The sequence below is a fragment of the Rhinolophus sinicus genome, chromosome 3 (genome assembly GCF_057876585.1).
Source record: "Rhinolophus sinicus isolate RSI-liver-muscle chromosome 3, RSI-T2T, whole genome shotgun sequence".
NCBI lineage: Eukaryota > Metazoa > Chordata > Mammalia > Chiroptera > Rhinolophidae > Rhinolophus > Rhinolophus sinicus.
The window spans coordinates 12,985,658-13,011,437 of record NC_142503.1 but is presented as its reverse complement, the minus strand read 5'-3'; the positions used below and the strand labels follow the sequence as shown (position 1 = coordinate 13,011,437).

Genomic DNA, 25,780 nt, shown 5'->3' with positions numbered 1-25,780 from the left:
ACAACTTAAAAACTGAACTGTATAACGCAGTGGGTTGTAACCTTTAAGAGGTACCGATTCAGATGGCAGGAAATGGATAAAAGTCCTTTAAAACCCATTCATTTCATCTCTAAAGCAGCTTACTTTATCCAGCAAGGCAGACCAGCTAATCTTCCCAAAGATCAAAATCAGCAGTGCTCTGTAAATCAGCTTGCAGGAGCGTCTGCACATCCCTGACCATATCATCCCTTCATCAGAAAATTGCCAAGTTAAATTTACCGGTCCGTGGTATGGTACCTTGTAAATACACTTTGATAACTTTCATTCATTGTTTAATGGAGTCTGGCTGGGTGGAAAGGGGAAAACAGATAAGGATGCATGCAAGTGGGTGCACTCTTTCTTCTGATAGAAACCTCTGGCGAGGGATGTGCTTCTTTTACAGTAGTCTTTCTTAGTGTCTCTTTTTGTGGCTCTATATCAATTTGTGTTCTCTTTAACAGTTGTTCCATTTCTTTTTCTTTTAATTCAAGGCTCCAACGCTATTTGCGTTCTTGATTTTCGGCAATATCCTTTGTAGTATAACTTTTCTTTTTCAAACCTATTTAAGTACGTATACAATGCCTGTTAAGTTAAGACCCCCCCAAAAAAAAAAATCTTTAACTTATCTTCAAATCATGAAGGGTAGTAGAAAACATAATATTTCTGTCAGTTGAAGTATAAAATTTGGTCATGCGGTTTAAATGTTCTATCACCTTATCTCAAGGCTTGAGCTTCAGTATTCTTATTTAAGTACTTTACAAGGTGGTTATTAAAAATAAAATAAGGTGAAAATAGTGCTCTGAACTGTGTTTGGCTAATTAAAATAATGCCTCAATATCCACTTTTCTGTTTTTCTTCCTTTCTTCCTTTATTTACACCAAATTTCAATTATACTTTCCATACCATTCCATGTGGTGATTTTGCCGCCCTCCTTTATTCCATGTTAACCAATTTACACAAAGAATGAAGTATCCTGTGTACATTATATTATAGCACATGTTGTTTTGTTGCAGCCTCCTTCCTCTTCCTTCTTCTGTAAACTATTTTTTTATTCAAAGTTCAAGTTTAATATTGTCTTTGTAGTGCAACATTTTCAGGTATATTTCAGTCACAAATATTTTTCTTTTGAATTATCTTTTATGCTTTACATACCATAGTGGGCATTTCACCAATTTCTTACTGTAGAAAATACAGCAATTCCTTAACTCTCTTTATTTTGCTAGGTCTGATAGAGGAGGAAGACCTTATTCTGAGCAATAAACTATGAGTGCACTAGGAATTCCCATTAATGTGTATCTCTGTGTGCTACAAATGTACCTATGCCCATAATACTGTGTTTCCCCGAAAATAAGACTTAGCCGTACCATCAGCTCTAATGCGCCTTTTGAAGCAAAAGGGTCTTATATTAATTTTTGCTCCAAAAGGCGCTTTAGAACTGATGGTCCGCCGGCTAGGTCTTATTTTCGGGGAAGCACAATAGTTGTTAAACATTTGTGTAACTAGGTACTTGTATTTTTTTAAGTTAAAAAACTCAGTCAACCTGCTACTTTTATGTTTCCGATATCTGGAAAGTAGTTCTGCTCAGCCAGAAGCCAAAGAGATAAGAGTTAAAGTATTAATTTAATAAAATCTATTACTATATGTGTAATAGCTTTGGATAGAGGACTGCTAATGGATAATTTTTGTTCTTACTATTCATCTGTAGCCATCACCATAAGCCTGGAGTGATAGATCAGTTGAAACTACCCTGAAGTTAATTGACTATTTTTTATATACTTTATAATACTTATATGTATACTTTATAATTTTATATACTTATATGTATACTTTATAATTTAGTGTACTAATTGGAAATTAATGATGTGTTGAAACATCCTCTTGAGTTAAGCTATACATATTTGTGGCTATTGGTAATTTTTCATATGTGTGGGTATATAGAAATACACACACATATGTATATGTGCTTGCATTTAGTTATACATAATATGTAATATAGTAAATATACTTTACCTATATGTTTTACTTGATCTTAGCCAAAAGGCCGAGAAGCGATACGTATATGTTTATATCTGTTATTTGAAGTAAAATCCATTTATTTCCCCAGTATTCAAATGACAGTAAGGAAACAGATAATATTTAATTGTATCGATGCCCTTGGAATTATATATATTGAGCTAAGTTATACCCTTTTGCATAGACAAATTTATAATATGAACGCTTATACATATGTTCTAGTCTCCACAGATTGTCATCCAGGAAAAGCCTCTGTCTGACAAGGACCACAAATCATGATGACATAATAAGAAAGCCAAGCTGAAGGAACATATTCAAATTCATTCCATTTTTCTTAAGATTTTGCAAAATACCATCATTTAAAATACGTGTCCTATTCAAGAAACAAAAATTAACAATAATGTTAGTCACTATTCTAGAATTTGGTCTTTTTTTTTTTTTTTCATGACTAAAGTTACATTTTTCATATTCAAATATTGCTATCCACTCCATTATTGTCCTCTCATTCTTGCAATTGAAAACCTAGATGATGATGCAATATAGATATTGAACCAAATATAGGTCAAAAGGAGTCTCTTCTCTTATTATTTAGGAAAGCAGAATTTTAGGACCTTCTTGAACTTCAAGAAGAACTGAATCATTGACCAATTTGGCTTTAATGCTGTTTTCAGTATCCTTCTATTTATGATGGTTTTATAGTTCCAGAGAAGGAATATACTAGTGTGATTTAATTAATAGTAGCAGTGATTAATGAGAAACAATTAAAACGTCCCAAATATGTAGAGCTGGCTGGAAAGTGATTGATGGAAAAGAAGATAACTATCTACAGTAATATTAAATGTGTTAATATTAAAGAGGGGAAAGTATTACTTTATAAGTTAGAAAGAGCAATGATATGTAAAAGTAATGACTAGGAGTAATAGGATGAATTAAGAAACTAAAATTTGAGATGAAAATCGGAGTCCACTCATTGACAGTGAATTGCATTTAGGATCTTGAGCACTTTCTAAGAAAGAAAGAGAAGCCCCACTGCCTGGGGAAGTTAAAATTACACCAGAATTAGAACTTCATGCAGGGACAGAGTTGATAAAGGGTTTCGCATGAAAGCATGTCAGTGTCTTAGTTCTGTGAATCTGTGAATTAAGGACGTTGTATAGATACTCAGAGTTCTGGTAGCCAGAATTAATGAAGTTAGAATTAATGAAGTTACCAGTTCATTTTCAGTGTTGTCAACACTTGGATAGATGATGCATGAATGTATCTTTTAATAATGAGAATATTATGCTTCACTAAAAATATGTTTTTCTTATTCATCAAATGTGAATATTATGATAGGCTATGTGTGTGCTAATTAGATTTTAGGCAGTATACCATAGTACTGAAAGGCACTACCTATGGATTCTCCCTGCCAATCCCAAGGATACTACTTCCAAGCTGTTGCCACTAGGCAACTGTGTTAACTTTTCTGTGCCTTGATTTCCTCATTGGTAAATGGGAAACCATTATATCTCATACCAGAGTTGTGATTAAACGAGTTAACATATGTTCATTGTTTTGGTCACACTTAGGTATTAACTATTCATATGTTAAAAATAATATAGAATTTTCCATCTTTCAAATGTAAACCATGTCAGAGCACTTTTCTGTACTCTGAACACAGCTATATTTGAGATTAAGGAGGAAATATTAATCACCCACCATATAGTAGGAATTATGCCAGATACCTATAATACGAAGATGGATTAGATAATATTCTTTTTCTTAGGGAAAACTGTAGACATGAACCATTGTTATAATACAAGACGTCAAGTGCTAATAGTATAGGCTAAGTTACCATTAAGTAAATGGAAGAAGGTCATGGAAATCTTTGCCTGGGAGATTACTGTTAAGTATGAATGGAGCTGTGTAGTCCAGATACTCGCAAAAATAAATGTGAGTAAAGAGCTTTATGTCCAATTACACTGTCCTTCAAGTATGGCGCTCACTGGCAAGCTATTTAGAACTTAAATACGAGGAAACATTTTCTGAGGATTATATCAGCAAACCAAAATAGCTGCGGGTACTAAAAGGAAATGACAACCAGAACACTGAGTACAATAAACGTCAGGACCAGAGTGATGGATCAGAATATAAAGAATATATGTCCTAAAAATGTAGAAACATTATCAGTTCTGTGAATCTGTGAATTCTTATTATAAGAAATTAAGATTACAAATAAAATAACCTCATGGATTGCTTAATTAGTAATAGCTAGAAATCAAAGACTATGTCAGAGCCAATAAATCAAATATTAGATCTGTAAGCATACTTAAAAGTGCAAAGATCAAAATAATGCTATTAATATATAAGGGAAGCAAGAAAAAATAGAAACACTTTTTAGTCACTGCTTTATGGAAGGTACTAATAATTATTGTTAAAGGAAATACAGATTAAGTATATTACCTTAATTTAAAAGCTTTAAAGGTAGTCACCAGAACAAAAATATAAACGTTTTTGAATAACAAAAGTAAAATAACTTTATACAACACAACTAGAGATACTTAAACAAACAAACAGAAAATGAAGGTTAAAATAAAAGAATAGCAAAATAAATAAAAAGGAAAATAAGAAATGTGTCTTAATGCCTACTAGAATCCAAATCAAATCCATAAAAAGACAAAAGTGATTTTCTAATTCACAATGCATATACAAAAAGGGTAAATATTTATGTAGCACGTTAGATAGCAACAACATTTACAAAATAATATACAGATATTGTAATACACAAATATTGTATTACACAAATGTATTAAAATATATACAAGGATCTATGCATAGAACCAAACAAGTAGAAGATTATATTATGCCTATTTCAGTCCATGACAAAAACAGTGTTATAAAAATTGGAATAATTCAATAACAACTTATAAGGAGGTTGATATATATTAATATCTCTATTCTGAAGACATACCTTTTATTTCCAGTTCCATAGAACATTAGCAATATTAATATAGTGTATATATATATATATATATATATATATATATATATATATGTATCTATAGAGAGTTATATATGTATATTTAATATATATATAGTTAATATAGCCTTCTAAAACTATCTCCATTTTTTAATACCCGATAGCCAAAATAGTACAGTCAAAATGCTCTCATTCAAAATGAAATATAACTAAAAATTAATGAAAACTACCAAGTAAATAAAACGATTTCCTCAACTTGGACACTTACCAACCATAATAACAGCAACCTTTTCTTCAATAACATGCAAATCAAAGAAAAAAATGCAAAACAAAATTGCAGAGCTTTTAGACAAAAAATGATAATGAAAAGAATGTATGTGGAAATTACGGGATACTGAATAAGTACTTCTGAGAGTATACTCATAATCCTAAATATATTAAAGACAGGAAATAAAACAATAAAATTAGATAAATTAATATATATAAGTAAAAGTACAAAGGAAGAATAAAAGCAGAGAACATTAATAAAGACAAAAGGACATTAGAAATTAGAAATATAATTTATTAAATTTAAGTAATTTATTTTTGGGGGGAAAAATATGATAAACAACAAAACAATAAAACAATAAAAGTGAGCCTTAATTAATCTTATTAAGAAACATGGAAAGAATAATGAAAAGTAAATAGCTAGAAAAAAATGGAAAAAGGTATAATATTTTCATAATTATACACAAGTAAATTTCATGTAATTTCTTGTGAAAGTTGCTAAAAAGCAACTTCAAAGAAATACAAGATACATATAAACTGGTTTTATATAAGAAAATGGAAAACTTGTGAAAGAACTACCTCTGCAAATACTTCAGAGTCAATGGTTCACTAAGGAAATTCTATCAAACCTTAAGGATCAAATGATTACAATACTGTTTAAACCTTCCAGCACACTACAAAGAAAGAAAAATATTTTCTGTGTTTCTATATGAAGCAAGTAAGTCTGTATTGGTTTCCTAGGGCTGCTCTAACAAATTACAACACATTGGGTGCCTTAAAACAACATTATCTCACAGTTCTGAAGGCCAGAAGTTTGAAATCATTTAGGAATTGGCTAGGCTGCACTTTCTCCAAACATTCTAGGGGATAACCCATTCCTTGCTTCTTCCAGTTTCTGATAGGTCCACAGATTCCTTCATTTGTGGCAACATCACTCCAAGCTCTGCAGAAATGTTCAAACTGGAATTGATAACCCAGACTTGTAGTTTTCCAAGAAGACAAATTTGGCATAGTTCTGAAATTTTGTTAAATGGGACAAATTATATTCCCATTATCAACCCCCCAACCCTACACCAAATACCTTGATAAGGCAAAATTTCTGGGGTAAATAATGGTGAACAAATGATCAAGAGTGGAGACTAGGTACCTATTCTTTCTAAGTGTTATCTTCTAGCTCTAAAAGGAAGCACTCTCCCCAATTTTTTCTTTAACTTGAGTGTTTTGATCAGCTGTTCAATGTTATGATCATTGTCAAGATCCAGCCAGAATGATTTAAAAGCATGGAGAATTGGCATTGTTATATACAGTTGGACAGACTCTTTCTTACACACATGAACACTCTCTGGTTCTACAACTATACTGATCACGTTCATATTATGTCTCATGTCTATGAAATTATTTTCTATTTGTCTTTGTTTAATTTTAAGGCTAAAATAAGAATGTTGTGTCTTTTATAAACTCCCAGAGACATTTCATGTTATTGTTTTCTGTTGTACCTCAGTAACCTTGGTAAAAACTTGGTGTGTTTTTTTTCCCCAAAATTTTCCCTCTATAATCCTCAGATAAAAATCAGGTATTAAATAAATAGGTTACATCATTCCTGGTATTCTGTATTTGATAGACTATTTTTAAGTTAAAAAAACAAACAAACTCATAGACACAGACAATAGTTTAGTGGTTACCAGAGGGTGAGGGGGGTGGGGGGTGGGAGATGAGGATAAGGGGGATCAAATATATGGTGATGGAAGGAGAACTGACTCTGGGTGGTGAACACACAACGGGATTTATAGATGATGTAATACAGAATTGTACACCTGAAATCTATGTAATTTTACTAACAATTGTCACCCCAATAAATTTAAAAAAATTGATAAACTATATAATAAAACTTAAAAAGAAAAGTCTACTAGTAAGTAGGAAGGTGAAATCCACAGATAGAGTTCTAAGTAGTTTCCCAGGAACAAAAGATTAGTAGGAAATTATTGAAAGATTTATTTAATTATGTTTGGATGATGAGTATTTGGATAGTTTTGCCAGGATTACAGTAATATGAAATAATTATAATCCTAATCCAATATCTATATTCTATTATAGTTGTAATACAAAACAAAGAATTAACATCCATTATATTATATACAAAATCCTGAAATCTCTAACAATAAATGGATATAATTTCTCTCAGTTTTTCTATACCTATAATTCAGCACTGCCATATCATTTTCATAAATGAGGTTGTTAAAATATTTCCATTCACATTGCTTTATATGATTCTAATTTCTGTCCCAACCTGAAATAATCCTGTCACTCCTTAGCGGCTCCAGATGTCCATCCATCTGCCAGTCCTGGCAAGCAAGTCCCTCAAAATGATTGTCCCTGCCTTAATGTAGTTAAATATATATTAGATAATCATAAACATGAAATTATGTGTCCACACAAACAGCCTGCTTCATGGCAGTAGGTAGGGTCCTGTTAAGACAAATGACATCTAATTTACTGAAGGACCTGCTGAAAAATGGAAAAGTGATGCCTGTCATATTGGATGCACAGCTTGATAATAATACCTAATGGGGAAGAAGTGACCAAAATACATCCACAAATGTCACTGAGAATCAGAAAGATATAAGAGCCTAGACTGAATAAGTGGAGATGTTTGTTTTAAAATCCTGTGTTATCATGAAAAAAAAAAAAAAAAGAATGTTAACATCCCTAGTAAAGTAAACAAATCTTATCTTTTTGGCTTTAAGGTGTCAGATACTCAAGTTCAAAGAGACCTTTAGTCATATAAAGTCTACCAGATGCAGCAGGTTAACTCTAAAAAATTACATTGATCTTAAATGAATAGTAAGCCTGTGAAGAAGGCTGCTTTCCAAAAGCAACATGCCTGGATTCTGCCAATCCATGCTCTGAGCCAAGGGGGACCATATCCATCCACACAATTTCTAATAGGAAGAAAGTGTGTACCATTTCTAGGACAGATTATTTAAATTTGGACGAGATTTCTTGGGTTAGTCAAAGACAAATTCTCGTTCATTAATACAAAGGAGAGAGGAGTCAAGGAAAGAAAAAGTGCAATCAATCTGTGAAACCAACTAGGAGTTATGTGACCTCCCAAACATGATAGATGCTAGTCACTTTCACAATTAATTTCTACTTTAAATTCTCTCAGAAGGAAATGGCTCCCAATTGGTGGATCACAAACTACAAAATCCATTAACACTTCTTTAAAAAATGTAAATCTAACATACATAATTTTATTATATATAATATACATAATTCTGCGATCTCTAACAATAATTATATTATATACATAATTATGTAATAATTATATACATAACTATATTATAATTATATTATATACATTATATATATATATATATTCTATAAATGTTCCACTTTTGATAATTTGAGTTTTTAAGATTTTTAAAATTTTTATTTTGTCTTATAAAACTTGTAAAATATTGTAGTAGCCCAGTCTCATTCATATCCCCATGACCCAAGTAGGTTCTTTGGTTCTAGGTTCTTAATATCTAGTTTGGAACTTAAATGGATTTTTTTTTTCTTTGGTGCAATCAACATTTTCTGGAAAGGCCCCATTTTCCAAGGCCATTCAGAAGAGACATGGGAAATAATCATCAGTAGGATTGTTCTTTCTATTTGTAAAGTCCCTTAAGGACACTCTGTCTAATCAAAATCTTTTTGGTCCTTAGTGTGAAGGAAAATATGTAAGTTCCTCTATAGGGAATGATCATTCTCTGATCCAGCCAAGAATATAAAACTTCAAGATTGAAGCAAGCTGGTGCAAAACCAGTGGTGGAAATAATTATGAACAACTATCTCTTCTGCTTATTCTCATAGACATAAATAAGGAAGACCAGCATCAGTGGCTACTTCACCAGGCTCAAATAAAAAGGCAGGTCTCTGGATCACCTGCGCAAACATCAACATGGAGAGTTTTGACATTGAGCTCAATTTTCTAACCTTATACATCTGAGCTCATTCTTGGTCACAGAGCCTATTATGTGCATCATGTTTAACATTTTCCAAACATTCTTATCTCAAAATGTACTTCCTCTTGGAAGCATCACCTAGCTGCTTGAATGCATGTAGGTTTGTATCCTTATTATTAATTCCCATAATACGCAGCTTTATGGCACTAAATATACACCACTGTACATGTCTCTTTGCTCTTTTATATCTTATATTAGACCATGTATTCCTTGGGATAAATTACCACACTGGTCTTATTTGTTGCTATATGCTAAATCCAAACAAAAAGACTATAATTTAAAAAGCAAAGTTAATTACACTATAATATAATAAATCAGAAAATAATACAAATACATGAAATGCTACTACCAGCAAAACAGAAGATAAATAATACAACTAAAACAACAAATGTGAAATTCAGAAGTCTGTATAATTTTTTTGCTAAAATTCCAAGGAAATATCACTGAATTGAAAACTTAAAATATTATGAGGTTTTTAAACATGATACAACGTTTAAAAAGAGCTAGGTAAAAGCAAGATGATGATAGAGAAAAATCAGTTGATATGAGATAAATTGTTTAAATGCAAAATACAAAAATAAATCTACCTCATTTTTTTAAATTTAACTAATTAGTTGCAATTATTTTTAAGATTAATAGTGTAGGTTTACAAGGAGATGAAAAGAGTTTCTACAGGAGAGTAAGAATGAGATTCTCTAAAAAGCAGTATTTGATTACCTATGGGAAAATCGTTTTGTACCTAGTTATTATCATATTTATGACTGTGAAAAATTCAAAATTGATTCAAACTTGAGTTTCCATAATTTCTGCTTTAGCTAGTATGAAGACAAACTCCATCGTTTTGTTTTTAAAAGAAAATGTATTGACTGTCTATTCATATTTGCTTGTTTCAAAAATGGGAAAAACAATGCTTGTTTGAAAGTGATGGCAGTCATAATATTGGAAATTTTGTTTTTCCCCACAGCCACTGAACTATGAGAAAAAGAAGTCCTATACCCTCAACATAGAAGGAGCAAACACACATCTTGATTTTCGCTTTTCTCACTTGGGTCCTTTTAAAGATGCCACTATGCTGAAGATCATTGTTGGAGATGTAGATGAACCACCACTGTTTTCCATGCCTTCCTATGTCATGGAAGTCTATGAAAATGCCAAGATTGGAACCGTGGTTGGCACCGTTTTGGCACAAGATCCCGACAGTGCTAACAGCATAGTAAGGTATGGTATGCTTCAAACTTCTCTACATGTCAAAATAGTGGTTGCCTCACCATTATTTACAATTTATAACAAAAATGCTTAAACTATTTTATTTTCATATATTTTTCTATTAATATAATGAAATTATAGTATTAACTGATCCTTTAATCAAGTGATGTAGCAGATGGGTTGCTGTAAAATTAAGAATATATATTGGGTTGATGCAAAATAATTGTAGTTAAAAAGATTAAAAATAATTGCAAAAATTTCAATTCAATTTTGCACCAACTTAACACACCTATATATGTGTGTGTGTCTGTGTAATCTCCATGAATATATCATTGGCCACACAGATTAGTTTTTCCCATTTGACTTAAGAGATATTAGAATAATTGACTGGGAAAAATATTGTAGGAATATTTAAACACAAACTAGAGAATCTTTGGTCCCTTAGTGATAGCGACAAAATGCTGATCTCTGACTCATCCTGTGTGACTTTAGGAGATCATCTACCCTTATCTGTAAAATAAGAGAAGTACTATCTATCTCTCAGTTCCTGTGAGAGACCAAAAAGCAATGTGCTCTAGAAGTGATCTGCACCTAGTAATCACTCAGCAAATGTGAATTAGTCTGAGGCTGCCTAGAGCACTGAGTTAGAGACTGGATTCTGAAGATAGGAAGACCAATGTGGGAATTCCAGAGTCTTCACTTACTAACTGTGATCTTGCACAGTCATTCAACCTTGGAATTTAAATTTCAAATATATGAACAAGGAATAATGATGTTGTACAGCTATGTTGGTAGAATTAAATTTGATTGATAAAAGTGCTTAGCACCCACGTACCCACTCCCAGCAGAACTGGCAGCTTGAAGCCCAGTGGAGAGATCAACTTGAAAATAAATATGCATCCTTTAATAAGGGTGACAAAATATGATGAAGGTGTGCATGAAAAAAGAACGCCCAGTATCTTCTAGAAGGAATGAGTTGAGGAAGATGGAATCGAGGCTCCAAACCCAGGTTCAGAATTCGACAAGTGGAGGATAGAGACAGGAACTGTAGTTTTTTGTGCATTTGAGAAGCTTGGGTTACCTGTGTGAGAATGACAAGTACTGAGGGTGTACAGAGAAGCTGGAGAGAGAGCACGAAAAGGTTTGCACTGACGTCTTTGAAATTTATCCTGTCAACAATGTTAAGGAGAGAGAGAAGAAAGAACAGATATGCATGTTGCAATTATAATCAAAGCAATGATGGGAAGATTTGCATTTCAAAATAAATGATAATGAATTGCCAAAGTGCTATGAAGAGTGGCATATGTGTGCCAAAAAGATAGACCAAAGGAGGACAAATTGAGGTCAGGGACAGACTTCTTTCAGTGTTGCACTGTGTATCCCAACATACATGAAATCATCCATTCCGCATAAAACAGAGGGTCTCACCCAAGGACAAAACTCTTGCCACCAGTGGACATTTGACAATGTCTGTAGACCCATTTGGTTTTCACAACTGGAGAAGGAATGCCAGCTACCATTGCCTAGCGGTGGAAGACACAGATACAGCTCACAACAAAGAATTATCTTGTCTAAAATTTCAGGAGTGCTGAGGTTAAGAAATCCTTATATAGAGTAAACCAAACTGAATGGGACAGAGACAAAACTAGAGAGCTAATTATACTCATTGAAATATTGTTTTTCTATTTTTATTATTGGGGTGACACTGGTTAATAAAATTATATAGGTTTCAAGTGTATAATCCTGTAATACGTCATCTGCCTATTGCATTGTGTTTACCACTCGGTCAAATCTTTTTCTATCACCATATATTTAACCCTCTTTACCCTCTTCTATCATCCTTTTCCTGGCTTTCCTTCTGCTAATCACTATACTGTTGTCTGTGTCTATGAGATTTTGTTTGTCTTATTTGTTTTGTTGCTTTCAGTTTCATATTCCACACCGAAGTATGAGACCTGAAACAAGGGAATACATAGAAGAAATTTTGAAAAGATATTTTTAGGAAATGCAAACCAGTATATAGGTTTCACATACTTGTGTAGTCATGTAAACATTTCAACCTGTAAATTTTATTTACTAAAAGAAATTATTTACATAGAGTCAATTGTCCCATGATATTAATTACCTCAGTAATTGCTCCATATTATCGGGAGCATTAATTGAACACCCTCTATGTTAAATACATTCTCCCAGTTGTTGCGATGCAAAGATGATTGGTATATTGTCTCCAAATGCTAATATTGAGGAGCACAGATCCATTAGCATATGCATTATTCTTTCCTCTTTGTGTTGGTTAGACTACTCAAATAAATCCTTCTAAAGCTACCTTAAAATAATTTGACTCCATAGCTGCTGTTTCTGGGTATAATTTACATAATATTTATTCTTGATTTCAATAAAAATATGTCATTCACATGGGCCTCTAGGTGCAAACAGTGAATAAGAAACAGAAAATGTTAACAAACATAAAAGCAAGCTTTATACTTCCACCTTTCTCAGTGACTAATCATTTGTACTAATTAAGGAAAAGCACTTTGAAAAGAGATACCTTGCGAAGTGCCTTGAAATGCAATTAACTCCAAGTCTGTCAAATTGATAATGAAAAGGACTTGGAGTCTTACAGACATTTGTGAAGAGCTTCCTGACTTCAGTCTTTTGTATTTCAATTTTCTAAATGATTAGTAAGACTCTTCAGATTTCTAAGAGCATATCAAGTCTAGCTTTTGTCTCTTTCAACTCAAAACAAGACTGTGCAATTTGCAGCAATATAATAACCACCTTTTTAAAAAGTAAAATCAGAACCAGGTTATTTACCAGCAGTGAATAAACCCTTGATTCAAATAGGTTGAGCTCACTGTGAAACTGCAAATAGAATTTGGGAATTTCCTGAGTAGCTACTGAGAGGTAAGCATCCTTATGTTGAACATAGGAAGCTAGAGAGCTCTTTGGAAATGTGATCTTATGCCATGTGACTCTAAAAAATAGTGACCATTCATGGCTTGCTATCTGTGGGCAAAGGGCTTTATATAGCACGGCCAAAACATTTTTAATAACCTTAAGAGTCTATATTACCAGTCCCATTCTACAGATGAAGAAACTAAGGCTCAGAAAGTTAAGTAATTTGACCAACTTTATATAGTGATAAAGTGGCAGATCCATACTTTGAATCCAGTTTTGCTTTACTCCAAAAACCCTGTTTGTTTGTTGTTTGTTTTTAAAGCCACAATACCCTGCTTCTTATCTACTCTAACGACTACTTCTACTCCTAATCACATGCAATTGCATTTATAGAAGTCAAGTATCACAAAGTAGGAAACCAATGGATGTTTTACATGGTCAGAAAAACACTGATTAATGCCAGTACCTGGGGTCTACACTCTGTGTGGATGATTTCATAAACTGGAAAAAAGAGATGATGAAAAGAGACAAGAATTATTTTACAGTATACTCCTACATATGGTAATATACACTGCTGCTAACACGTACACTACTATAGTTCTTTCCACTCTAGATTTATCTATATATTTACTTATTATTAATTTTCATGCTTTCTTTGTATAATAACTTTAAAGGAATCAGAAGGAAATAAATATTGTGCTTTATTGTTTCAAAGGCTCATGTGGACACTATTTAGGAAGCAGCCACCCATTTATATGCTAACATAAGAAATAAAATAAATTGTGATCAGATTTGGAAATATTTTCCAAATTAAAAAATGTTTCTAAAAAAATAAAATATCTATCTGTCTGTCCATCTATCTATCTATCTATCATCTATCTATCTATCTATCTATCTATCTATCTATCTATCTATCTATATGTATATATTTTAAAGAATAGTTATAGATAATTAGAAATGTTTACTCAGCCTATTTTAAGTTTAATTGTAGCCTCAGTGAACAAATGCCCCAGGATACTCAGTGAATCCTTACTGGTGTGTCTGTTTTTCTTATGAATCTCTCAAATTTTCACCTAGCTCATGATGAGATGGCGGTTAAAAATACTGCATTGATTTTGAATGTTATAACAGCAAAAATAAGAGATGTTTCAAAATAAAAACAAGGTAATATACCACATTCAAAGAGGAGAATATAAAAAGTTGATTAAGAAGGTGTGGGGAAGGAGGAAGGGGATGATAGATGAGGGTAAAAGGGATCAAATATATGGTGATGGAAGGAGAACTGACACTGGATGGTGAAAACACAATGTGATATATAGATGATGTATTACAGAATTGTACACTTGAAACCTATGTAACCTTACTAACCATTGTCATCCCAATACATTTAATTAAAAAAAAAAGTGTGAATGCAGGATTCAAAATTTCTAAAAGAAAGGCAAAGAATAATCAGAAACTGTTTCAAAATATATTCATGTTAAAGAAAGCACCTGATATATATTGAGTTGTATTCTGTAAACCAAATTTACTTAAAAACATTAAGCGTATTTAATGTCAAGAATATCTTAAATGACGCTTAATGGCAAGCTTTAATTTACTCTCATAAAACTGTCATTGTCTTCTGATACAAAGGAAACAACCTAAGGATATTTAATGCAAATCGGGTAGAGATAGAAAGAAAGCAGGCTTCCACTTAAAACTAGAAATCTTTGTCTATAACCTGTGTTTTGTAATTGTGTAGCAATCCATGTAGCCAAGTTAGCATATTTAGATTGACTAAGAACGTTACTGCTAAATGTCATGTGACTGTCACATTTGAGAATGTAAAGGGACCTAAATATGACTGAGCCAACCCTATTCTTATATAGATGAAAATTCCTATAAACTAAGAAGGCTGAATGACTGACTCCAAATCATACAGCTAACTAATCATAGAGATTGTATAATAATGTGGTCACTTTTGCCATGGTCTAATAAAGATATAAAGACTCCTAATTTACACCCCCATTTTTGGGCACTAATTTCTCTAACAGCCTAACATATGGTGGTAACCAACCCAAACTGCAGTCCTGAACCCAAGAGGAGAATCTGTTTTCTGGGCAGGCATGAGTAATTCATCTAGCCCTGGAATGAATACGTAAGCCCTGGCTTAGTGACGCTAACTCTACTGATTGGAGACTAAACATCTTTATAGCTTTCATGGGAATATTTCAAAGAAATAAAAAGTGTTTCACATGGTTTTATAGCATTACTAGGACACAGGATTATTGGAATTTATAATATTTTAGTAACTTAGAGGCATAAATAACACAGGGAAACAGAAGTTTTTGTCCAGGGGTTTTACTTCTTTCGATACTTTAAGTTTTATTGGATCAAGGTTTTGGTTCAGAAAATTAAAAAGCTTTCCAAAATATCTATGTGCTGCGTGTGCTGTCCATTCTATGAAACACACTACACTGTTTTTTAAATGACAAGATCCTTATGTTTTATTTATTTTTCAAAGATTATTTTCTGGATGCATGACTAGTGGGAAAAATTGCATCCCCTAAGTAAACAAAGGGAACCTTAATTTTTTTAATGGATCTGAGCTAAACTGCACGTATGACTTTTAGTTAAAGACAAGGCCAAGCTGCTGGAATATTCCACAGCGTATATATTTATTAAACTTGATCTCAATTATTGGTCATAGTCAAGTTTACACAAACACCTGTTTGAGAGGCAAAATCTCAATTAAATAAATGAGCTTTACCACTCACATTCTGGATCTTCAAGATCTAACGTGTGACAACTGAAAGAAATCTCCTATACTTTAAGCCAACTGATATTTCTTCAAATAAGTCACTGTATAAATGGTTTTCTACTGCATAAGTTTTCAATTAATTTCTTATGAAATGGACAAACTATAATGAAAATAGTGACTCTCAATACTGAAATTTTGTTATTGAAATGAGGAAGAACTCATCCAGTACATTTTAACATGACTAACAATTATTTTGAGTCTATGCCTACATAAAGGGAAATGCAAAACCGAATGGTGAACTGGGTAATTTGTTTAAAGTAGCTTCCCTTGAAGAAAATACTTAAATAAATGTACCCATTATTGACAGTGACTGTATGCTACTGCCACAACTTGTCTGCCTATTTGTTGGCCCATAAATTCTAATATGAATAATGAATTTTCATCTTCTTTCAATATAATGCATATTCTTTTCACTTTTCTCACTATATTAATGTAAACATATTTACTTTCTGAGCATCAATCATATTAGTTTGCAAATACTTTCTCTTCTTTTTCTTTTTGGCAACCTTGTTTTCCTAAGTAAATCATATATCCAAGTAAGTCACAGGTCTTGCCATTTTTCTTTTTTAATATTTATTGTCCCTTCCTTCTACTCCAAATAAATATTTTTGAATGAATGTATTAAGCCTCAAATATTGTCTCCTTTTTCAAAAAGGAGCTTATAAATATTACTCAATAAACCTAGATTATATTTTAATCTCTTGCACTAACTAGCTCCTTGATATTGGGTAAATTTCTCTATCACTCTGTGCCTCAGTTTCCTTCTCTGTAAAAGAGGGGCTATTAATAGTAACTATCTCTTGCAGTTCTTTTGAGTATATAATGAACTACTATTTAGAAAACATTTAAAGCATGATGTATAGTACATTGTAAATCTGCCATAAACGTTAGCATTTATTATCTCTTACTACATTGCTTTTGTAAACAACTGCTATATGTTTACAAAAGTTTCCTCCCAGTCTCACAATAATATTCCTCTATAGTAGGAAAGTAGAATTTGAAGAATATCTTTAAACATTTTGAACAGTTATATATACTCAGTTCACACTGGTTTATTTTTTTTTATCAATGGACTAGAATATAAAATTTTTAAAAATTCTCAAAATTTGAATTTTTCAGGTTTTATCATTAATCCCAATTAGGACCTATATCAAATGGTTGCTTGATATTATACTTGCTGATATCCTCAAAATATTAAATTAGCATTAGCATTTGCAAAACAATTCTAAATATATTAATATATGTTCATAAATATTAAGACGTTCTGTTTAGTTTTTGAAGGTTCATAAAAGGAAATAAATGAATTTTATTGTGAAAATTATTTGAAAAGTTACCTACTGAGAATATTTTCATTGTTTTTTGTTTGTTTGATAAAGTTTGTGGAGCCATGTCACTACTTAATTTTAAACTGTTAGCATTGAATGATTTGATATTCAATCTGCTAATAATACTTCTGAACAGTTTCTTTTCTCTCACATTTCTGTCTTCCATTTTTTTAAAATTTTTTCCTCCCTATGGCTAGGCAAAAACCCAAATGTAGTTAAGCATAACTATTTAGTTCTACTTGAGTTGAAATTCAATTACAATTCAATGACTAAGACTCTTTGGATCCAAGCATACCCGATATCTAGCCCTTATTTTGTAGCTTTCCTGAGTTACATTACACAGAAAACTAAGAATTAAATATATGAGTCTGAGGACACATGCCTAGTACCTTTTTAAACTATGCTTACCATTTTTTTAAAATTATCTACATATAGGTTTTATTTTTTTAATTCAAATAAAAATACATTTCCAAAACTATTCAATCACTAATAGTAGTGCTTCCATTAGAAAGCTCTGTGTAAAATGCCTAGAAGAGAGGGATTGCTCTGATAAAGAGACTACACAATTTCAGATTCTTAATTTAGCTTACAAACAGAAGAAACCCCAATTTTCTTTCAGACTGACAGTTCTGAAGTGTTCAGATTTCTAACATGGTGCATATTCTGCCATATTTCATAGGGGTGTATCGATAGCAATGTACTCTAGGCGTTGCTGATAGTTTCTGCGGGAACCTTTGAGGTTGAATAGCAAGTTTCAACTTTAGGTCCAACTTTCAATACAGAAACCATTGTTATCTAGAGTACCCACAACTGGAAAGTTTCTTGAACGCAGGCTAATGGTAACTGACTTTAAATACAATAATAACCAGATTGCCAACTGATTACATTTTAAAGGATGTTATCCTTTCCATGTAGCAAACTTCTTCTATCTCACAGTTCAGCCTTCCACATCAGGCCTCTCTGAGTTAGGGATATTAGGAGAAATTTTTGTGATATGAACTCAAGTCAAAAATAAATCAGTTTCAGTGCACCATGGCCTAATGCTTTGAAAAGCCCAATGGCATATCTTGCCCACTATTCTGTAGTGTCCGAATCGAGTGTCTCTTCTCTGAATCATATTTGCTTTATACCTGTACTTCTTGTTTAATTTGCTTTTCGTGTTGAACTCCCTTCAATTAACTTGTAGGTATTATTAGAAAAATCAATGCACAAAACTCAATTCCTTATTTTGATCACACAGTTAACAAGTGCTGTATCCCATCCCTTTTTAGGTGTTATTTTCACTAAATGAACTCCTAGATTTTGGGGGATGCTCTGTAGTCTCAATTTGCATGGTAATATTAATGTATTCTGCCATGTTTGGGCATGTGTATCCACAGGTTTTATAAGGCTCCATACCTTGACAATATGTTCTGCATATCTTGTTAACACGTCATGCTTTTGAGAGGTGTGGGGTTGTATTTCAATTATACTTATACTCTATTCCAGAAAGTAGGATGAATTTTATAATATTCCCAGTACCACAATTAATTATTCTATATAGTTACCTGACTTCTGAGATTTCCCTCATGCTAATATGGAAGGAGTGCCTCTGTTACTTTCAATGGAAACCCTTATGTCTGTGTTCTGGAACCCAATTCTACTCAACCTTTGCATGAATTTTGCCTTTTTAGATATTTCACTTTTTCAAAATGGCCATTCCCTTCAAGAAAGACAGTGCTTTATATTTCCCTTATTAGGAAAAAATAATTTGTTGAACCTACTTCTCTGGTGACATAAAGCACCATTTTTCTGCCAGGTAATGATGTCAGGTAATGATATCCAACAAAGTGTCATGACTCATGGGTTTCATATACTCACATGCGATATACTCTTGAATAGACAGTAATAAAACCATGTTTTCATATTTTATTAAAACTACTCTTTTCAGTTTTCCTCCAACCTTGGGTTGTTCCTTTCATTTTGCTAGCACCTTCTTTTATGTACAGCTGCGGCTGTAGATTCAAAAGTTTGGATGCCATACTGCTCAATATTTCAGTTCCTTTCCTCTTAAGGCTGTCTCCCAAATTAGATTATACAGTCCCCATTACCTTAAATTTAGACTATTCTATCTCAAAGTTATATTTCCTATTCAAAAAGTACACTTGAACTACACACCCATATCCAATTCTCTGCTTTATGATTACACATGCTTATCTAATTGACATCTAAGGAATAATGTGTCCAAATGATTGATTTCTCCCAAATTGTTTTTCTCCCAGAGTGCTTTTTCCTTATGTCTTTATCAATTATATGGTAGACCAAACAAACACACAAAACACACAAATGGAGTCGTTGGTAATTTTTCCCCTTTACTAATACCATTTCAACAAACATTTCTGTAGGTGGTATCTGCTATATAGCATTGCTGTATATACTTGTTTTCATGCCCTTCTTTTTTCCACCTTTATGCAAGATGACTTAATTTCTTGTCTGAATTGTTTTTAAATTTCTACAATCCAAGATTTAAAGTAGTCGCTGTGATTTTTCCAGAAGGTAAATTTTTAAAAAATCGTTCCCATTCCTTTTTTTAAAAAAGTAAAACCTCTTTACCCTGTGCTGCAGGACCCCCTTATCTTACCCCGGACCATCTACTTCATTCATTCTGCATGCCACGTTAAAACATACATTTGTTTTCAAAACAAATCAGGCTTCATCTTTAATTTGGATCTTTGCACTTTGATTTTTTTACATTTAAATTCATCCCTGGCACTTTTCATGTAATAATTCTTTCTTTTATTTTTTTTTTTTAATTCACGTCTATCTATTATAGATAAAAATGTTACTTAAGTTGAGACTAACAAAAAGGGAAGAAGTATTAGAGATTTAAGGAGAAAACAGTCCTCTTCTTAAATAGTTCTAGAAATGGTTTTGAGTATTTCTAGAACATATGATTATTATTTATTAATATTTACGCTAATTAACTGTTGCTGGATAATGTAAAAGCCCAAAACTCAGGGATAGAGAAAGAAGTGACTTAGAATGATAGTGCATACAGCTGTGAGTCAGCTGAGGGTCTGCTGAACTACACTGTTTTTTTTTTCATTGGCTCTGCTTGTCTCCGGTGCATTCAATCGTACATCTGCTTATTTACTAGGTAACTCTAGGCTGAGGAACCTGAGCTGGGACAACTCTGCCAATGTCTCTCATCTTCTTTCTGAGTGGGCTAGCTCTGGCATGTGCTTCTTGAGGCAGTGGCAGAGCATGAGAGGGAAAATGCCAAGTCTCATCAAACGTAGCCCCAAATACGGCATAGGACACCACTGCTTTTGACTTATTCTATTGCCAAAAAAAGCTAGAGGCCAAATCTGATATGGGAGAGCCCTATCAAATTACATGCTTTACAGAGGGAAGAAGATTCGTGGCCAGTAATGCAATCTACCACCCATTTATTTCATTTCTCATGCATTGACTAAAAATGGGTTTTAGGTTATGGAAATATACTGTATTTTGCCATGTATAATGTACTCCTATGTATAAGTATAATGTGTACCCATCTTTTTGGCCCAAACTTTCAGGGGAAAAAAATCTTGCTTTAATTTTTTAATTCAAATTTTTATTTATTTACATTTAGGTACTTTTTGTATTATAAAGGAATTTTAGCATTTATTTTTAACATATTATGGTACAATAAATTTTATGCAACAAATAATTACAAAACACAAGAACAGATACACAGTACAAGAAATTTTAGATACCAGTAACAAACTTACGATATTTACGCATCGTAGAAAACCAAGAACTGTTCGTTGTTCCAAGCTCATAGTATGTTCAGTATAACCGATTATCATATTCCAGGGTATTATTTTGCATATGAATATTATTAGTGATTTCTAGAGTTACATTTTTAACTCATAAGCATAAATAAAAGAATTAAAAACATTTATATAGGTATGGAATTAGTACTACCCACGTATAATGCACATCCTTATTTTCCCCTCACAACTTTGGGCAAAAAGTGCACAGAATACGCGGCAAAATACGGTACTGGTAAATAAATTAAAATGTTTTGTTTTCATTTCATATCTATCATATAATCTCAACCATAATGAAACTCTAAGGTAAATTAATCTCTGACATATACTATCCTAAATTGTTGGTTCATATAGCAACGAGAAGTTTAATTATACATTTATTTGTTTTCTCCCAATGTATGAAGGACTTCCCATAGGTGATTTTTCGTTTGTTTATTCTCCGTTATCAATCACTGTGTTTTTACTGTTTACCATTTTATTCATGAAATTTGGTTAAGGTTGCCTTTTTTTTTTTTTTTTTTTAATTAGTATTGAACAAAGCATAGCATTAAGGACCAAGAGAGATAAAAAAATAAGTGTCAGTTCTACGCAAACATAAAGTTGCCAGGGAAATATTAAGAGCTAAATATAGAAATTAAATATATACATTTACATATTTGAGTATATTTAATTTAATACTTCCCTTGGTCAGTTTTATTTTCTTTATTGTAACATCGTGTAAAAAGATTTATCTATTTTGTTCTCTAGATACTTCATTGACTACAATGCTGAAGATGACAGATTTTTCAATATTGATGCCAATACTGGAACTATTAAGACTACACATGTTCTTGATAGAGAAGAAACTCCGTGGTACAACATCACAGTTGCTGCTTCAGAAAATGGTAAGCTATTTACCTTATGTATTATAGGAAAACATGTCACTTGTTCATGAAGATTTATACTGAGATTTTCTCGTAAGCAGGGCTCTCACAGTTTTTTTGTTTTGTTTTGTTTTTGATGCCAGGATATAGCAGAGCACACAGAATGTGTCCGATACAATTTTACTCGTTGTCAGATGAAGTGAATAAATCATATACCTCTTCCTTTACTTTAATCCTGGCATAGTGGAGGAAAATTGGCATCATAAATACTTAGTTCTCATGTCTGTGTCAAAATATTTAGTTTCCTTCTAATTTTGACACTTGCTCTTTCATGTGCTTATGCCTTACTTAAAATTAAGCCATCAGGTATTGGAAGAATAGTTCTTCATCAGTTTAGAAGAAAAATAAATGAAATCCATCATTGTTCTTGAATAATTTTGCCAATATAATGTCCTCCTCAAGCTTCTATCAACATTTAGAGAACTTACAATAAAATAATAACTCTTGGAATTTCAACAGGCAGGTTTAATCCTCTTTGAGAGAAGTATGTGAGATATAGCTGAAGAGACTCTTGTTTCTTCCCTTCCAGAATATTGGGTTGTGGTGAATACCTAAGATCTAAAAACAAAAAAACAGAAAACATAAATATCAATAATTGTGAATTAAAAAAGGCGTTTATGGCTATGTTCAAATTAGAATAAAATTCTAGAAAACATGCCTACTGTAATAACAGTGAAGTTTTCCTTTACATATTGAGAAATGAACTGAAGGTTCCAATTACCCCAAGTCCAGAATTTTATGCAGAAATTTTGTCAGCATTTAGAAAAAATTTCTATGTATTCATGATAGAACCATAAATATATTAGAAATTAGTAATACTTCACATTAGAAAAGAGTGCTATGTAAAACAAAATTATGCTCTCTTTCAGAAGTATGAGACATTACCAGCTTCATTTAGAAATTATTCACATACCATAAAATTCACCTTTTTAAAGAGTTCAGTTCAGTGGATTTTAGTATATTCAGAGATTATGCATTCATCAGCACAAGCAATTTTAGAATCTCTTCAATACTCCACAAAAAAATCCTGTCCCCTTAGTCATGATCCTCCAGCCCCCCTCCTTGTACCCCAACCCAGGAAGCCACTAATCTCTATTCTGCTTTGATAGATGACTTAGTCTGTTAAGGCTACTATGACAAACTACCATAAACTGCGTGCTTTAAACAACAAACATTTATTTCTCGTAGTTCTGGAGGCTGGAAAGGCCAAAATCAAGGTGCTTGCACATTCGGTTTCTGATGATGTCCTGTTTCCTGTTTCTTCAATAGCTGCCTTCTGGTGGTGTCCTCTGGTGTCCCCCTTTCTAAGGGCACTAATCTCATTCATGAGACCTCTACCATTATTACCTAATCACTTCCCAAAGGCCGCTCCTGCTAATCATCAATTGGGGGTTGTTTTAACGTGAATTTTAGGGGGACTTAAACATTGAACTATACCGTTTTCATCTGTGTAGGGTGATAACTCATTGTGGTTTATGCACTTTGATAATGTCCTTTGAAACAAGTTGACAAGTATACGACTTTATTCTTTTCTATTCTACCTAAATTTTCCAAGATTTTACATCTGCAAAGTTAGCTCAAATAGCTTCTGTTTAAATTTTTTAACATGACATTCTCTTTGAAAATAAGCATTCACTAATTCCTTTTAAATGACTGTTGTAAAGAATACATGTGGGTTCATTTGTGATCATTCTGGTTAATTTTCATTTTCAAAATATTCAGAATAGGTATAGAATTACATGTTCTTAGTCATCGGAGGACAATTTAATAACTGTCAAATGATAAGAGCTCATTGAAAATTAGTTGAAAAAATAAAGGAATGAATGGATTAATATATTCAAGAAGAAGTGATGAGGACATTTAAAAGAGCCAGAAAACATTATGTAGTTCTTTGGGAACAGTCTCTGTATATAGAATATGGAAGGGAAGAATCCCTGAAGAGAATATTATTTGTTTTTCGGAACCTATAGAAACTTATTATAAAATAACTTCAAGTTCAACTCTAGAGGTGTTTTGATCTGAAACTATACCTTTGATTGCTCTAAATGTCCCCTCAGCCAAATAATATTTGTATCAAGTAGAAATTAAGTTATGACTATACATGAATTCATGTATGTCATGAAAATTATATTATGTGCAATCATTACCAAAGGAAATGCCCATTTTTACTAAGGGAATGCCTTAAATATACACTCACTTATATATATATATACACATATATATATATATATATACATATATATATATATATATGTATATATGTATATGTATATAAATATACACACACCTATATGTATATATATGTATATGTATAATACATATATATGCATTATATGTATTATATACACATATATAAATGTATTATATACACACATATATAAATGCATTATATATATATATAATTTACTTCATCTGAGAAATGAGTTAATACGTATATAGTTAAGTAAAACAGTATAGTAAATTGTAATATCCTGAATTTTATGGATAGTAAGAAAAAAGCCTTAGAGACACCTCAGTGAGCAACACTAAATGTAATTTAATCCTAATCATAAGCAGGTATATTGAAAGAATGAGCACTAGTTAAGATTTTTATGGCCATATTACAGGACTGTGTTCAGAAAAGTATACATTCATGCACTGCTTACTTGGCCTAAGTGCCTGTTTGATAATGTTGGGAGTTTTTCCATGTACAGTTGTTTGTAAGTGTTAGTCTCAACATTATCAGTCTTTTCTAGTATATTCTATTTGGGAAATGCAGTTGACAATTTCTTTTCAGACCAGATTTTTTTTTTTTTTAAGGCTTTATATTAAATCAGTTTTAGGTTCAGAGCATAATTAACAGGAAGGTACATAGATTTCCCATATACTCTGTACACATGGTTAGCAGCCTCCACAATCAACATTTCCCCCACCTCATTTGTTATAATTGAGAAACCTAAATGGACACACCACAATCACCCAAAGTCTATAGTTTAACTTAGTGTTGACTCAGTATTCTATGGGTTTGGATGAATGTCTCATTGCATGCATTCACATTATAGCACCAAGCAGGGTAGTTCCACTGTACTAAAAATCCTCTGTGTTCTACCTATTTATCTCTCTCCACCCCAACCCCTCATGACCACTGATATTTTGATTGATTCCATAGTTTTTCCTTTTTTTTAGAAGATCATGTAGTTAGAATAATACAGTATGTAGCCTTTCCAGATAGGTTTCTTTCACTTAGTCACATGCATTTAAGTCTCCTCCATGTCTTTGCCTGACTCAAGAGCTCATTTCTTTTTACCATTCAATAATATTCCCTTGTCTGGATGTACCAGTTTATTTATTCATTTACCTACTGAAGGACATCTTGGTAGCTTCCAAGTTTTGGTAATGATAATCAAGCTGCGGTAAACATCCATGTGTAGGTTTTTGTGTGGAAAGTTTTCACCTCCTTTTCCACTCCTTCATACCAAGCAGTACCATGGTCGGATCATATGGGAAGAGTTTGCTTAGTTGTATAAGAAACTGAAAAGCGGTCTCCAAAGTGGCTGCACCATTTTACATTCCCACCAGCAATGGATGAGC

At 32.4% G+C, this 25,780-nt stretch overlaps 1 protein-coding gene and 1 pseudogene across 5 annotated transcripts in view; one reads left to right on the top strand and one right to left on the bottom strand.

Annotated features, from left to right (window-relative positions):
* The window catches only part of CDH18 (cadherin 18), an 893,359-nt gene that overhangs the window by 817,915 nt on the left and 49,664 nt on the right, over window positions 1-25,780 (top strand). For all 5 annotated transcript variants that reach the window (XM_088796449.1, XM_088796451.1, XM_088796448.1 and 2 more), the window contains 2 exons: window positions 10,229-10,482; window positions 22,035-22,171. In XM_088796449.1, the coding sequence (XP_088652575.1) occupies window positions 10,229-10,482; window positions 22,035-22,171 (391 nt within the window). The remainder of the gene's footprint in view (window positions 1-10,228; window positions 10,483-22,034; window positions 22,172-25,780) is intronic.
* On the bottom strand, window positions 1,936-2,071 carry LOC148758454 (U2 spliceosomal RNA; annotated as a pseudogene).